At 45.8% G+C, this 14,645-nt stretch overlaps 1 protein-coding gene across 2 annotated transcripts in view; it reads left to right on the forward strand.

Annotated features, from left to right (window-relative positions):
• Positions 1 to 14,645, forward strand: part of CSMD2 (CUB and Sushi multiple domains 2) — a 563,293-nt gene that overhangs the window by 473,770 nt on the left and 74,878 nt on the right. For both annotated transcript variants that reach the window (XM_037881906.2, XM_043532277.1), the window contains 4 exons: positions 2,856 to 3,033; positions 4,992 to 5,137; positions 12,806 to 12,886; positions 14,054 to 14,167. In XM_037881906.2, the coding sequence (XP_037737834.2) occupies positions 2,856 to 3,033; positions 4,992 to 5,137; positions 12,806 to 12,886; positions 14,054 to 14,167 (519 nt within the window). The remainder of the gene's footprint in view (positions 1 to 2,855; positions 3,034 to 4,991; positions 5,138 to 12,805; positions 12,887 to 14,053; positions 14,168 to 14,645) is intronic.

The following is a 14,645-nucleotide window of genomic DNA, read 5'->3' on the forward strand; positions in this document are numbered from 1 at the left end:
GACACTGAGCCTGATTCGAACAGTGTTTTATTGTTCTAAATAAGTTTTGCCTTTTTCCCATTCAAACACCTATCAAAGTCAGAACTTTATGATGTGTCGGAGCAGCTAAATAAATAAGATAAAGAACTGGGGCTTTGATCAGCTCCGCACTTTGTGTTTGCAACACCCAGTACTGCGCTGAAGTAAATTTAATCACCACCACTGTGCTGAGCCCCTGCTGAGAAAAGACCCTTGCAGCTATCGGGCTTCAGTGGTAGGGTTGTGTCAATGCGCAGTCTGGTCTCCCTTATGCAGTGACGGCTGCATCACTAAAATGCTGCTGAATCTTTCCCTGTTGGAGGCGGAATTCTTTAATGATCTTAGCAAGAGGCTCCATTTGCAAGACTTGTGTCTGCAGCTCTGATTTCCAAGAGTGGTTTCAGGGTGTTAGCCGGAGCGAATGGCTTGGTGTTCTTGACATCAAGGCTGAAATGTGTAGTTTCTCTGTTCAAACCCCAGCAAGGCTATCTTGGCCTTTCATCATTCCGAGAGAGAGAGATTGAGTTCTGTGCAGTTTACTGTAGAGGGGTCTTTTATATGAAACCTTAAGAAGTGCAAGCCTGGTTATTGAAGATTCCCCCTGTAAGCAGGATGGCTTGTACCAGTCTCTTTGGACCAGTTGCTCCCAAACTTGCCTTGTATTGGGGAGCTGCGTTTGTTTTTCTCTTTTGAATCAAGATTCCTTAGCCCTGGAGGACATAAAACATAGAGGGCCACATCCTCAGCTGGTGTCAGTTGACTTCAATGGAGCTCTGGTGATATACACCTGCTGCAGATGTGGCTGAATATCCGCCCATTAGCGCTCCGTCCTGCAAGGGGCTGAGCTCCAGCTGCAGGTGCAGCAGACCCTCAATGCTCGTTGACTTCACTGTGCCTTGAAGGTAGCAGGAGCGAGCCCCTAAGGTATTTAAATAACCGTTCTGCCCACATTTTCCATCCAGCCCTGTCTTTCATCCCTGCTTGCTTTCTTTAGCAAGAACCCTGCTACACCACGAGGAAGGGAGTACAAAGCAATTGGCATGTCCTACAGTACTTCTAAATGTGACGCTTCAGGGGCCACATACTTAGGCATAGGAAGAGGTGGTTAAGTCCAGTTGTGGGGGGGGTGTTTTTGCTGAGGAGTCACTGTGTACGCTGGATTGTTAGCACTATTAATATCATTGCAAACACTCCCTTTTCAGATACTTTCTTTCTTAAACACAACCACCAATCGCTGTCTATTTTTGCATAGAAGCTGCCTGTGAGTAATAGTTGCCCTCGTCCATCAATCTCCCCTTCCCATGCAGGTCACAGCGGAAAGTCCATTGAACTGTAAGAGAAGTAGTGATTTTGAAATAAATCAGTAGAGGCAGAGATTTCTAAAGCTACTGAAGGGATTCCCTTGGGAGTCACGGGGTTGCACGGGTTTTATTACAATTGAGAGGGATTGAGCATCCCAATCTCCAAGGTGGTTTTGCAAATCTCATCCTTGTTATATAAAGTAAGTGTGTGTGTGTGTGTGTGTGTGTGTGTGTGTACACACTCTCGCTTGGACTGCTCACGTGAATAGGCAAAGCGGGATTAGGCACTAAATACACAGGGCCTGCCTCAGATCTGATTTACACCATTAATTGGAAGTAACTCCCTTGAAGTCAATGGTGCAACTCCGGCATGAAACGCTGTGCGTAAGCAAGAGGAGAATCAGGCGCACAAGGTGTGAGAGACAGTCCTGTCTGCAGGGAGCTAATCACGCGCTGCAAATCCACCAGCGCTGTTCCAAGCAGATTGGAAAACGTTCTGTACCAGAAATCTTGCGTCCTAGAGAGGTAGGATGATGCAGTGGGTAAAGCCTAGATGTGGGACTCAGGAAGCCTGGGGTCTGTTCCCTGTCTGCCACTCATCAGCTGTGTGTCTCTAGGCAGGTCACATCACCTCTCTGTTTCCCTCCCATTCTTTGTTTGTCTCGACTGTTTAGCTTACAAGCTCGTGGGTGTGTGTGGAGCATCCGGCACAGTGGGCCCCAGATCTCAATTAGGGTAGAGGTGCTGCTGTCATGCAAATAATAACTACTAATAACCCCCACCCCTGCTCTCAGATCCGCTCTCTAAAACACCAGCTGTTCAGCAGTTCTGGTCCAGGTCGTGGTATTTATGGTTGGATAGTTTTGCCCACTGACAGGTTCAGGAGCATGCTGTTCCCCCATGGGTACACACAGCTGGTGAGCCCTAGTCCCTGTATTGGAGCACGAGGTGTGATTTATCAGCGCACCTGGTTGTCAACTGGGTACCAAAAGCCTCTGATTGTTTCCGCCCAGCCCCGAGGCACTAAGCAGGGTTTACTGTAACAGGATGGAGCTGCAAAGTTTGGGACAGGATCCACGGATTCCTAACGTGCATATTGGGTTCAGTCCAGGGTTTTGGGTTGGATCCATGTGTAATCAGAACCACTGTCTTGTCTAATTGCTCTAGCTCTGTCATCTCGTGTATTTGTTGAGACCAGTCACTGCAGCCCCTCAGTGCTGGCTTATTCCCTGTTGACACAGTGTAGTTTAAATCTTGCCTTTATCTTGAGCCCTCTGGGCTGAGGGGAGCTGGGAGCTATAGTTAGACATCTGGATCAGCCTCTGATTCTCGGATCACCCCTGAATCATCTAGTAGGGTTGAGGAGAAGATCAGCATCGTTGGGCACAGGAGTGAGTCGTGCATCCATCTCTGCTCAACTGGAGGGAGGAGGTTCACCATAGGGGGAGGAAGGGAGGGAAGGCAAAGAGGGGCAGGGGATCCAGGAGGGGTTTGTTAATTGTACTTGTGTTTCTGTTCATTGTTAATTCCGTGCAGTCCCATGCGGAGGAAATATCACCACCCAGAATGGCACCGTCTACTCCCCGGGCTTCCCCAACCAGTACCCCAATTCCCAGGACTGCGCCTGGCTCGTCACGGTGCCTGCAGGGTATGGGATTCATCTCAACTTTACACTGCTGCAAACGGAGCCCTACAATGACTTCATCACCATCTGGTGGGTGCCTCGGCGGGAGCATGAGAGCTGACTTGGTTGGTCTGTCTGCCTGATCTGTAGGGATTTGGGCCCCCGTTCAGCAAAGCACGCACGCACGGGAAAAGTTCCATTGACTTCAATGGTGTTATTCATATGCTTGAGTGCTTTGCTGGACCAGGCCATTATGAAGCATTCGGGGGGGAGAAGAATGCTTCAGGGTGGGGTTTGGAATATAGCTAGGAGTGATGGGAATTTGGCCTAGTAAGTATCAGCTCTGTATCTGATCGGCCCTTTCTCCATAGAACCTTGTGCTGTGTTGGCTTAGGGGAATGGTCAAGATGAGCTGAGAGATCTTCTCCAAACTTAGCTTCCGTGATCTTAACCTAAAACTTTGGCTGGATTTCAAATGAAAAGTCCCCAAGGGGAATGAGACTGAACATGGTCTGGTTTCCTAAAGGAACTGGTGGAAACCCCCTTCATGTGGGACTGGACAAAGATCTGTAGATGGATCCTCAGCCGATGTACGTTGGCTGTAGCTCCAGTGACTTTGAACTCTCACCATCTTTTTCCCATTGACTTCATTAAAGTTATGCCGTTTACACCAACCAAAGATTTGGCCCCTGGAGGATAAATACTGTCTAGGGACTGAGTGGCAATGAGTCTCTCAGAGTCCTAATTCTGTGATCACCACCTGTTCAAAAACAAAGAAATCAAACCCATGCTGTGCGCAGTTTAAACAAATGCCGCCCTCTTGCAGCCAGTCTGACCCAATTACTCTCTCTAGACGCTGCATCTCTGCTGGGGACAAATGCAGGACATCATCCCAGCTGAGACTGGACATTGTTAGGTTACAGGTTACCTCCTCCTGCTGGATTCTCTCCTCAGCCCGGCCCTTCATCTCTGAAATGCTCTGCTGAACGAAATAAGAGAAAATCTCTCTGGCAGCCAAAGGGGCTTGACAGAGGATACTTTTATGAATGGCAAATGGGGTCTTTACTTCAAGCTGAATTTAGATGAAATGAATCTGGTTCAAACTAGCATAATAGGAATTGCCTTTCGCTTCAGATTTCCCCAGCAGAGGTTTTCCCAGGCTTGTTTATTCCTTTGCAGAACGACTTTGTGGTCCTAGATAGATATAGAACAGTGGGGAAATACTACATTTGCTGGTGTCCTCTTTAGCTTTTGCTTTGTCATCAGACATAAGTAGCTGAACAATCCAAAGTGAAATCAAAGAACACTTTCACTCAGAGCAAGGGCAGAGCATTGCATCAGGGATGGAGAGCTGGGTTCAAACGCAAGCTCCCAGAGATCGGGAGCCAGGTCTTCAGCTGGTGTAAATGGGCGTAGCTCCACCAAAGTCAGTGTAGCTATGCTGATTTACATCAGCTGAGAATTTGGCTCCAGGAGCATGGCAGGGTAGGATCTTCATCTCCCCTTAGGAGATGGGAGGATAAGTCATGCAGGGCACAACAATAACTCCACCCACATTGGTCCACTGAGGGGGGCACATGGGGCCAAACTTCCTAAAGAGCTCAGAGGTACATTTTCAAGTGCTCAGTGCCCACTGTTGGAGCTGGACATTCGAAGGAGCTCAGCACCCACTGTGCACCGAGGTGCAGAGCTCTTTGGAACATCTGGCCTTAATTCTCCAAAGGCAGGTGATGAAAGTTCAGAAGGCAGAGATGAAGCCTCTCTTCAGAAGCAGATTATTGGTCACATCTGGAGTCCCTATTGCCTGCAATTATATGGGCCAACCTGGGAAGAATCCACTTGTACCACTCTGGAAGTGAAGTTATTGGCTGCCGAAGGAGTCATGGGAAACCTAATGTCACAGATTGGGGTAGTGAAAACAAAGATAGGGCAGGAAAGAACAGGAGGTTGTGTGTATGTGTGCATCGGAGTGCCAAGAGGCTGGTCCCAACCTGGGATAACAGGGAAAGGTGTAATGTGGTTGTGTTCTTTCTGACTTGTGCTTTCAGGGATGGACCACAGCAAACAGCCCCACAGCTGGGCATGTTCACGGGGAACTCAGTGAAGAAATCTGCCCAAAGCTCCTCTAATCAGATCTTGATGAAATTCCACAGTGACGCAGCCAACGGAGGGATCTTTGCTATCTATTTCTATGGTCTGTATTGCTCATTGGGCAGCCTGTGTTTTAACTTCTTGCCCCACAATTTTGCAGGATGTAGAGGGGTCTGGGCCAGTTGTGGGTCATCAGGAGGAGGAATAATGCTCGTGAAAGGGAACTATTTAGAGTGCAAGATACAGAAAATACCCTGCTGCTTGAAGCACCATCTTACAGATGAGACCTATCATAAAGGGTCTGGCTCGCAGAAAGTTGAGACCTGCAGTCTCTGTGCAATTTTGCATGTGCAAATGCCTGCCTTATGCACACACTTATAATTGCACATAGAATATCAGGGTTGGAAGGGACCTCAGGAGGTCATCTAGTCCAACCCCCTGCTCAAAGCAGGACCAATCCCCAATCAAATCATCCCAGCCAAGGCTTTGTCAAGCCTGACCTTAAAAACTTCCAAGGAAGGAGATTCTACCACCTCCCTAGGTAACATGCAAAGGAAGAATGTATACACCATGCAGAGGTAGAAATATATCATCAACTTCCTGATAATCAGAGCACAAATCAAACTCCTGCAAACTAGCAGCTGTGAAAGATCCTATGGCATATCTCACAAGGTGACAGCTGTTAATACTGCTCTCCTGGGCAAATTCTATTTTGTGTAAATCCATTTTGGTCCCTAACACTCCCACTGCTTGCAATTTCAGTTGGATATGGTGGTATTCTTCCAATCCCAGGCTAAACTGGTTGGGTAGCCGTGATGTGCTTTATTAAACCACAGTCACATTCCAGCCCAAAGGTGGCTTCATTTCCCAGTGAGAGAAATGATTCCTTAAATTATTTGGGGATTCTTGCGTCTGAGTGAGGCGCACGCTCGAGAAATGGTAGGTATGACGCTGAAATAAGAGCATTTTCACCGCGTCACTAAACAAGACTCCAACTTTAAATTGGATTAGCAAACAAGAACCTGTGACAATTCTGGGATTTCGGAAAATGTGAACAGGACCTTCCACTCACCACAATAATTCACTTGTAACAACTGCAACAAAGTCTAATATCAGTTACATGCCAGTCTGTACAGAACACCAAATATTATGTCCGATAATGGAAAGGCCAGTGTTACATGGCCAGGCTAATTTTAAAGAATCTTTGCTAGGCTTCTGGGGGAATTGCCTGATTACTGCAAAACACAATAAGGTGTGTGTTAATGCACAAGAGATGTGTGTTTAACAGTTATGCAAAAAAAAACCCACAGAAAATCTGACAATGGGAGGGAGCAGTACATAAATCCCACTGCAATTCAATTGACACTTCTTTTACTGGGAGTTAGAGACCAGGGTTACTAGAGTGAAAGCCCACCAGAATATATTTATATTCACGTTTTATATTAAAGTTATTTTTCTGAATGTTCTTTGTAATCTAAAGATAAGTATTGCATAAGAGTCAGGTATTGTTATTAAATGGTTTAGACACAAGTCCTGCATCTTGGCGGGAAGTTAAACTAGATAACCCTTGTGGTCCCTTGCAGCCCTGTAATTCTGTAAAGGACGAGTAAGTGATTAATAAGATGTCATAAGCATCTGAGCCCTGCATCTGACCTGAACCCACCCTAACCCCACTATAACTGTCAGGTGCGAGTCGGTTGGGAAAACAACCAGACCTGCTCGGGTCAGCTCGGCTCTTTTCCTGCTGCTGGGGGAGTTGATGTGCAGTCGCTCACTGTGTCCTGTGTGTATGAGTGTGCACAGTGAGTGTGCCAAGGAATCCCAACACCGCTCAGTTTGCAGGACACGCACAGCACAGCACTTTGCTGCCCACGCCAAGGCCATAGGAGGACAGCCAACCCCATGGGCAGCAGGCAGCCGTGGCGCTGACCCAGGCTCAGGGACAAGAGTCAGTGCTCGGTCAGGTTGGAAAATGACTCTACCCTCTTGGATCAGGTTGGGTGGGCTTGGGTCCGGGTCAGGCCTAATAATTAGGCCCAAGCAGATGTCTAAGGAGCATGTTCTGGTCATGAGTAGTATGTATCTAAGCACCTCAGCAGAAGATGCTATAGATGGTTATAAGCAGGCTTGGAAGGATTAGACTTTTATCGGTAAATGTCACGAAATGTCGATTTCACCGTACACAGATTAAAAAGTATTTTGATAATAATTGAAGTTACAGTTGGGCAAAGTAAGAAACATCCTGCTCAATAACTTATTAGAGTTTGATTTAAGGATATTTTCTTTGATTATTTTGCCATGTGATGTTGGCCATTTGTGTTTTAATGGTTGTAAAGTATTAACTCCTTGAATCTCAGCATTTGCTATCCTCAAATAACTAGTGTCTAGCCCCACAGCATCTGACACCCCCCCCCATAATTTCCCACAATTGTGAAAATTTAAATGGATACAAATCAGAAGAAAATCTTAATGCCCATATTGCACAATTGTGAATATTTAAATTGATAAAAATCAAATTGTGCAAAGCCTAGTTATAAACTCTGGTTGTGAGCAACTGGACTCAGGAGCAATTGCTTAACTATCTATTAAAGCATCTATTACTAGTTTATTAACCCCTTTATAAAATACATAAAAATGGAACCTCAGTATAAACTGTGGCTAAAAACTTCATTGATTGAACTGGTTGAAAAATGCAAAAAAAGCACATACATTTCATCCATTATTTTTTCATTGAAATTCAAAATTTCAATGAGAATTTATTTTTTTAAAAATGACCTATCAGAAATTGTCTGCAGCTGTGTTCATGGAATTAAGGTTGCTTAGATCACCTATCCCACCAAAGCTAACCAGAAAACAACAAGGAAATAAGCAGCTGAATGATCCGATATTCATTCCACTCATCTGATCCCCATTTCAGCCTCAGGCACCTTCCTTCTACCAACTCATACCTTCACCCTCATCCCGAGCACCCAACTTCCACAAAGTATTTAAAGATCAACTGCCGGCTGTTCAGCCCTCTCCAAATCATTCAGTTCCAGTGGTAGTCTTCATCGTAGCACAAGGCCTGGGTTCTGTTTAATGCTCTGCAACCGTCTCTCTGGAAGACTAAATGCTTTTACTATTAATGCCTAGCCACAGCTCTGCAGTGTTTCTTCTCTGTGCAAACACCATGATAAAAAGACATCGGGTCACATTCTGCACAAGCTTTGTATACTTCAGTGAATCAGTTGCACATGGTACCGCAGAAAATTTGCTCGCAGGTGGCTCCCTGATTGACCAAAGTGAGTGGATTCATTGACAGTGCCTACCATATGCCAGTGTAAGTCTACAGAAAGTCCACTGAGTTCCACAGTGTTTCTCCTGGGTCTGCCACGATGTAACTGAGATCAGAATTTTTCTCTTTGTGCATGCACAGACTTGCTTAGGTCGGGCACACAAGACGTCCCATTAAATATCTTCCCCAATGCAATGATGAGCATCATCCGCTTACGGGAACCATCCCCCCTTTAAACACCTGCAGGGAAGCATCTCCTGGAAAAGGAGTGATTCAGGGAGGCTGAATGGTTGGCAGCATCCCTTGAAACTTGATGATGTTGCACCTATTATGAAATGCTTTTTCCAGGTTACAGCCCAAGAACCTGATGTGTGAATGTGATGGGAAAGGGTGTTTATGGCTCAGTAACTCAAGGGTGGGTCTCAGTGGTGTTTCAAAGACAAAGGCTCCGCTTTGTTGTGGTGCACGCACATCAGGGTGCTTTCAGAGGAAGGTTTATCAGTGCTGTGTTATCCAGATGCTGAAACCATCTTAATCGTGGCCCTGTATTGAAGTGCAGCCCATTAAGGAATAGAGATTGATGCTCCAATTGCTAGGTTATCTCTCCACTTAAATAGATGCTGTCAAGCACTTTTAAAATAGCATTTAATTTAATTTTTGTCAGGGTTTTTTTTTTATTCGCCACTGTCAAACATCCATTTTAAAGCTTGCAAATAGCATTTCTCTCTGTCTCTCCTAGGTGTGTTGTTTGGATTTCCGCCGGGTTTGTTTTTTTTTATATTCCACAATCAAGGGGATTAATTCAGCCTTGGACTCTGGAATCTTTATTGCACTCTGACATAAAGGGAAGGAAATTATTCTCTCTTTTACTATTGCACCTAGAGCTAAGATCAGAGCTTCCTCCCGCTAGATGCTGTGCATACCTAGTGAGAGGCAGTCCCTGCCTCAAAGAGTTCATAGTCTGTATAGAGAAGACAGAGGTTGGGAGGGAACACAGAGGCAGAGAAATTTTCCCATGGTCACATAGCAGGTCAGTGGCTGGGCTGAGATTAGAACCTGGGATTTTTGAGTCCCACTATGGTACCACCTACTTAAAGGGGGCCGCTGAGAGAAAGTACTGAGTACCCAGACTCTGAAAATCAGGCCCCTTTATGGTGGCTTGCATTGAGCTCCCCAAAATGGAATAATCTATCGCTGTGGAAAATCTTGGCCTAAAGCCCAGTCTGCCACTTATGTCTACACTGAGATCAACAGGGTGGACATACATGAGCTAGCTTTAATGGCGCTGGCTCGGGTACTGGAGCAGTGAAGTAGCTGCAGCCCACACTTCAGCGCTGGCTCACCTCCTGAGTTAAGCACCCAGGTTTCCAGGCTTCCACCGCTTCCCTGTTCTGGTACCCCAAATTAGCTGGATTAAAGCTAGCTCAGGTGTGTCCACGAGCCGCAGTCACACTCCCCGATTGCAGTACAGACATACCGCTAGCGTGGAGTTTTATTTCAATTAAAACAAATCTTTGCAGAGATGCTTCTGCCATTAAAACAGTTGTCCGACCTTTGCTCTTTCTTCTGGGGCTTTTTCTCCCTCTCCTTGTTTTGTGTTGGCCGTAATAAAGCACCTGCTGTTTATCCAGAGGCGGAGTGTTCAGGGGAACAAAGGTTTGGAATCTTCAAGCAACTGTTTATTTCTGGGAGCTTGACAAAATGGCTGATGGGAAATTCACTCCCGTTTGCTCCCCACCCCTTTTATTCCTCCATGACCAAAGAAGCTTTGCAGGAGAAGTGACAGGTTCGGCAGTTAAACTGCCCAGATCTCTGGAACGTGCATTGTTCTCCTGCTCATTAGCTTATCATTTTACTGTAACTTTTTGGTAAGTTGCAAAGAACTTTATATAGAAGGCATCTCACAGAATTACAGAGCTGACAGTTCCCTTTGATCTTCTCTGTTCAAGCTTAGCTCATTATGATGATGTCAGGATTTTTTTTTTCTTTTGCAAACGTTGGGCCATGCACTGCCCGTAGGCTGTGCATGAGTAAAAAATAAATCACCCTTTTCATCCAACTCTTTCCAAACATGTTATAAACATTAATTGAGCCTCACAACCTCTCTGCTGAAGTGGGGAGGGTTATTGTACCCCAAACATATAGATGGGGAAACTGAGGCACAGAGAGGGGTGAGTGGGTGTCTAAAGTTAAGCAACTAAATCCTAATTTAGGCATCTAAATACATTATAATAAAGTCTTTGGAACACTGTTCGTCTGCTGCCATTTCCACTAGCTTTGTAGAATTAGTGAAAATTAGCTCCTCTCTAGTAGGTGGATCATGGACATCTGGTCTTAGCAGGCTGACGCCAATTGCAGAGAAGTTTATGGTGGCCTAGGCTCGGTGGGAGGGGTATAATAGAATAGGACTGACCTCAGAAAATGCTTTCCAAGAAGAGTTACTCAGATCCAAAAGCAGATGTTTTAACCACGTTCACATCCCTTGTGTGTTCATCTCCATAGGGATTAGAGCATCTGTTGGTGAGCAGCAAATTATTTTGCTCAAGTTCTAGAATATTTGCTGATAGTTCATTTCAGGCTATATGTTCAATTGTAAAATTTGCTCTTTGTTGTGTTTGGCCTGGCTCATAAATCAAACGGTTTTGTTTTTGTTCCCTGACTGGGTGGCTTCTTTATTTCACCAACACAGCGCCAGCTGAGAAATGGAGAATTAAACACCTGGTTCAAAACTGCACTATTGTTTTTACATCACATACCAGGGAAGTTACATTGTGCACTGCAACCTGCCTCTTCGATTTTAATATTTTCAGTTGGAAGTTTAATCCAGCTGCATCCCAGGAATTATTTGCAGAATAAAACAATGAATAATTCCAAGTTACAAATCAGTGAATTTTGCAATCTCAGTTCAAGGACAGGGACCAAAGATGAAATTCTCAGAAAAATTATTCATTGTGAGTTATTCACTTAGCTGGAGAGCACAACAAGATTTCCACCCATCCTGGTTATTCCCAGATTGACCTAATCCGATTGAGGTTGCCCAGTCTCTTCCACTAAGTATCCCAGACTCAGTGGATGATCCCATCACCTCAGCACAGGAGTCACTCAGTAAACACCAGTCACCCTTTATCTGTCCATGAACTAAGCCCTCTACTCTTTGCATACAAATAAAGAGCTTTCTTCCCAGTGACTTCGGGCGTGGAAGGTGTGTAGTGTGCTATAGATGGCATTCTAGGCAGACCAAGACTGATGAGGAAGATGTTCTTGTGAACAAATTGCCACAGCCCAACATCATATAGGGTTTCTTGTATTCTTCCTTTCACTCTCCTCCCATTCACCTGTTTCCTGGGAGCAGAGGTGCTGCATCGGGTGCTCTCCATGGTGCTGATTCTCGATACAGACACCATCCCAAGGCCAGTGAGAGACAAGGTGGGCGAGGGGTCGTCTGCAGTCATTGGACAATGGTGAGTTAGTAGACAGCAGGGTGTTTTAGAAATTGTTGTAACAGGCACAAAACCAGCATAAAACAAGTCCATGTTTTTTAGTGTCCGGCTGCCTATTAACTCTCCATTTTCCTATGATTGGAGAGGTGTTAACTGCCCACTTCATTTTAAGTGGTCTCCTACAATATGTGTGAACTCCTTATGCTTAATAATCTGTCCCACCTTATGTTTAGCTTGGGCATTCTGGTTACCCTCTCCAGACCTGAGGAAGAGTTCTGTGAAGCTCATAAGCTTTTGTTCTTTCCACCAACAGAGGTGGGTCCAGTAAAAGATACTACCTCACCCTCCTTGCTGCTCTCATATCCTGGGACTAACATGGCTACAACAACACTGTAATAATATCTGGGGGGGTCTTGAATCTCCTCACCTGCCCTTTCTCAGAAGCCAGGTAGGTTGGGCATAGGTTGGAATTCATTGGCTATTTCAGCAGTGGGTCTGGATGTAGCAGGCACTGACAGGGACTGAATAAAGCTGGCATAATGTAGGTAGCCTGAGCCAGAACTGTACAGTCCTGATAATGGGGGTTCACATACTGGGGAGGGAGGGAGTGGATGATATTTTCATAAGGTGTTAAGTGTAAACTAAGGCTCAGCCATGATCCTGCCAAGAAAGAGAGAGGATGGTCCATGGGTTACGGGGCTAGCCTGGGACTAGGGGGACATGGGTCCTGCTGCAATCTTCCTGTGGGACCTTCCACTAAATTTAGCAACTCTGTGCCTCAGTTCCCCATCTGTACAATGGGAACAATAGCACTGCCCTGCCTCCCGGGGATGCTGTGAGGATGGAAGATTGTGAGCTGCTCAGGGTAATGGGGACCAGATAAGTAACTTGAGATCGATACTGCTGGGTTCTCCACGCCACAGGGTGGCAGTTTGTTTCAGAGAAGCAGATCCTTACACCACACTGAGCTGTTATTAGGCATGTGCATGCCTTATCCCGATGAGTCACATCCTTTTGGAAGCAATTCCATGCACTGACTGGTTTTCCTTCTTTTCAGCCTATCAGCTCTTCAAATGCCGCCCTCCGACCATTGTTCCCAATGCCGAAATCATCACCGAGAATGAAGAATTTAACATAGGTATCTTCTCCCCCACACCCATCCCCATAGGGTAGGCTGCATCAGAACAGATGAGAGCTCCCTCTAGCTGGTATCTTGGCTCCAATGCTTATGCTTCAGAGGAACCCCGGAATGCATCTAATTCTGCACTATTCAGTATGGGGGGTTGGAGGGCTTGCCCCAGTTTGGTGACAGGCTTATGCACTGAATCAGCTGGATTTGATAGTCTTTAGGATTTTTATCCTCACTAGTGTAACTGCCAGGACGCGTCTCCTAGGAAAGCCCCATCCGTGTTCAGAAACTTACAGAGCTATTTGCCTCAATCCTGTCCTGCCTCATTAAGATGTTTAAGGCGATTAAAATAATGCACTGGGCAGCAGGCCGCAAGGCTTCAAACAAAAGTTTTCCTCTTTTTTTAATTTTCAGTGTCGTGTCTGTGTTTAAAGTATGTCTGCAGCCAGAAAAGTAGCCATGATCAAAAGCTACCTCATTCACTGTATCTACTCCTCCTGGGCCAAATCCTCAGCTGGTGTAAATCAGCATAGCTCCACTGAAATCAGTGGAGTGACACTGCTTTACCCCCACTCAGAATATGACCCGCATGTGCCACATTTTACTTGTATTGTCCTGTATAATCTCTCTATCTATACTGCACATATTATCCCCATATAGCTAAGGGGAGGATCCAGCTGGATTTGTGTCTGTCTTGCGCATTATGAACACCATGGCCAGCTAAATTCTGGTTGCAGGATCCGTACTGGTGTGAGAGCCAGAAGGAGCTGGGTTCTCAGATCCTGGGGCACTGTGCGGCACTGGCTGTTAGAAAGATCATGGTATGTCTGCAGGCACTCAGTCAAATTCACTGATGTGCAGTGGATCCGTGTCTCACTGAAGTCCTTAAAAGATGGTTGAAGTGGGAATTAAGTGGAGCTGCACGTGGATGAATTTCACCCCTGTGGATTGGTAGTCTGTGGCTATAGAATAGGTGAATTGTGTGATTGATGCACTGGGTCCCTTGCAATCAGGCCCTTTGAGGAATCTCCTGAAATAGCAGAGGGAAGTGTTATGGCTACAGTGGGAATGAAATGGTACCTGAGCCTTGTACTGGCCACTCTACGTAGGGTTGTGAATTTCATCCTTCATAAACCAAACCTTCTGCCCAGCTGAGAGTGTTGTCTTTCTCTCCAGGTGACATCGTGAGGTATCAGTGCCTCCCTGGCTTCACCCTGACCGGAACTGAAATCCTGACATGCAAGCTGGGGACTCATCTCCAGTTTGGAGGGCCTCCCCCGACCTGCGAAGGTAACTGGCCTGGGTCCCAACACATTTGCAAAGCTTTTCTCCCTGAAAGACCATAGTGAGGGAGTGGCTCTTCTCCTGCCATGGAACTCAGTCTAGTCAGCTGCAGGTACTGAGCAAAGCAGGGTGAATAGTAAAATATTTATCAGTTAATTTATGACAGTATCCATCTGAGAAATGATTTGAGAAATTGTGTGGGAGCTGATGGCTCTCAACCCCTCCTGGTAGAATTTGTCTAGCATTGGGGAGCGCTGTGTTATGCCTTGAGGCCTCAGTTGAGGAAAGCATTTGAGAACATGCTTAATTTTAAGCATAAGTGTAAGTACTTCCTCGAGTCACAGCCCGAACGAAGCCTTTCCGGGCACTGTTCTGACATAGCAGACATCTGGCTACATCCATGAAGCCATTAAAACCACAATCCAAACATCCTTATCTTAGGAGAGACAAAAAGCCCTCTCTGACCGTTTGCCAGTGATTCACG

This window comes from Chelonia mydas, chromosome 19 (genome assembly GCF_015237465.2).
Source record: "Chelonia mydas isolate rCheMyd1 chromosome 19, rCheMyd1.pri.v2, whole genome shotgun sequence".
Classification (NCBI taxonomy): domain Eukaryota; kingdom Metazoa; phylum Chordata; order Testudines; family Cheloniidae; genus Chelonia; species Chelonia mydas.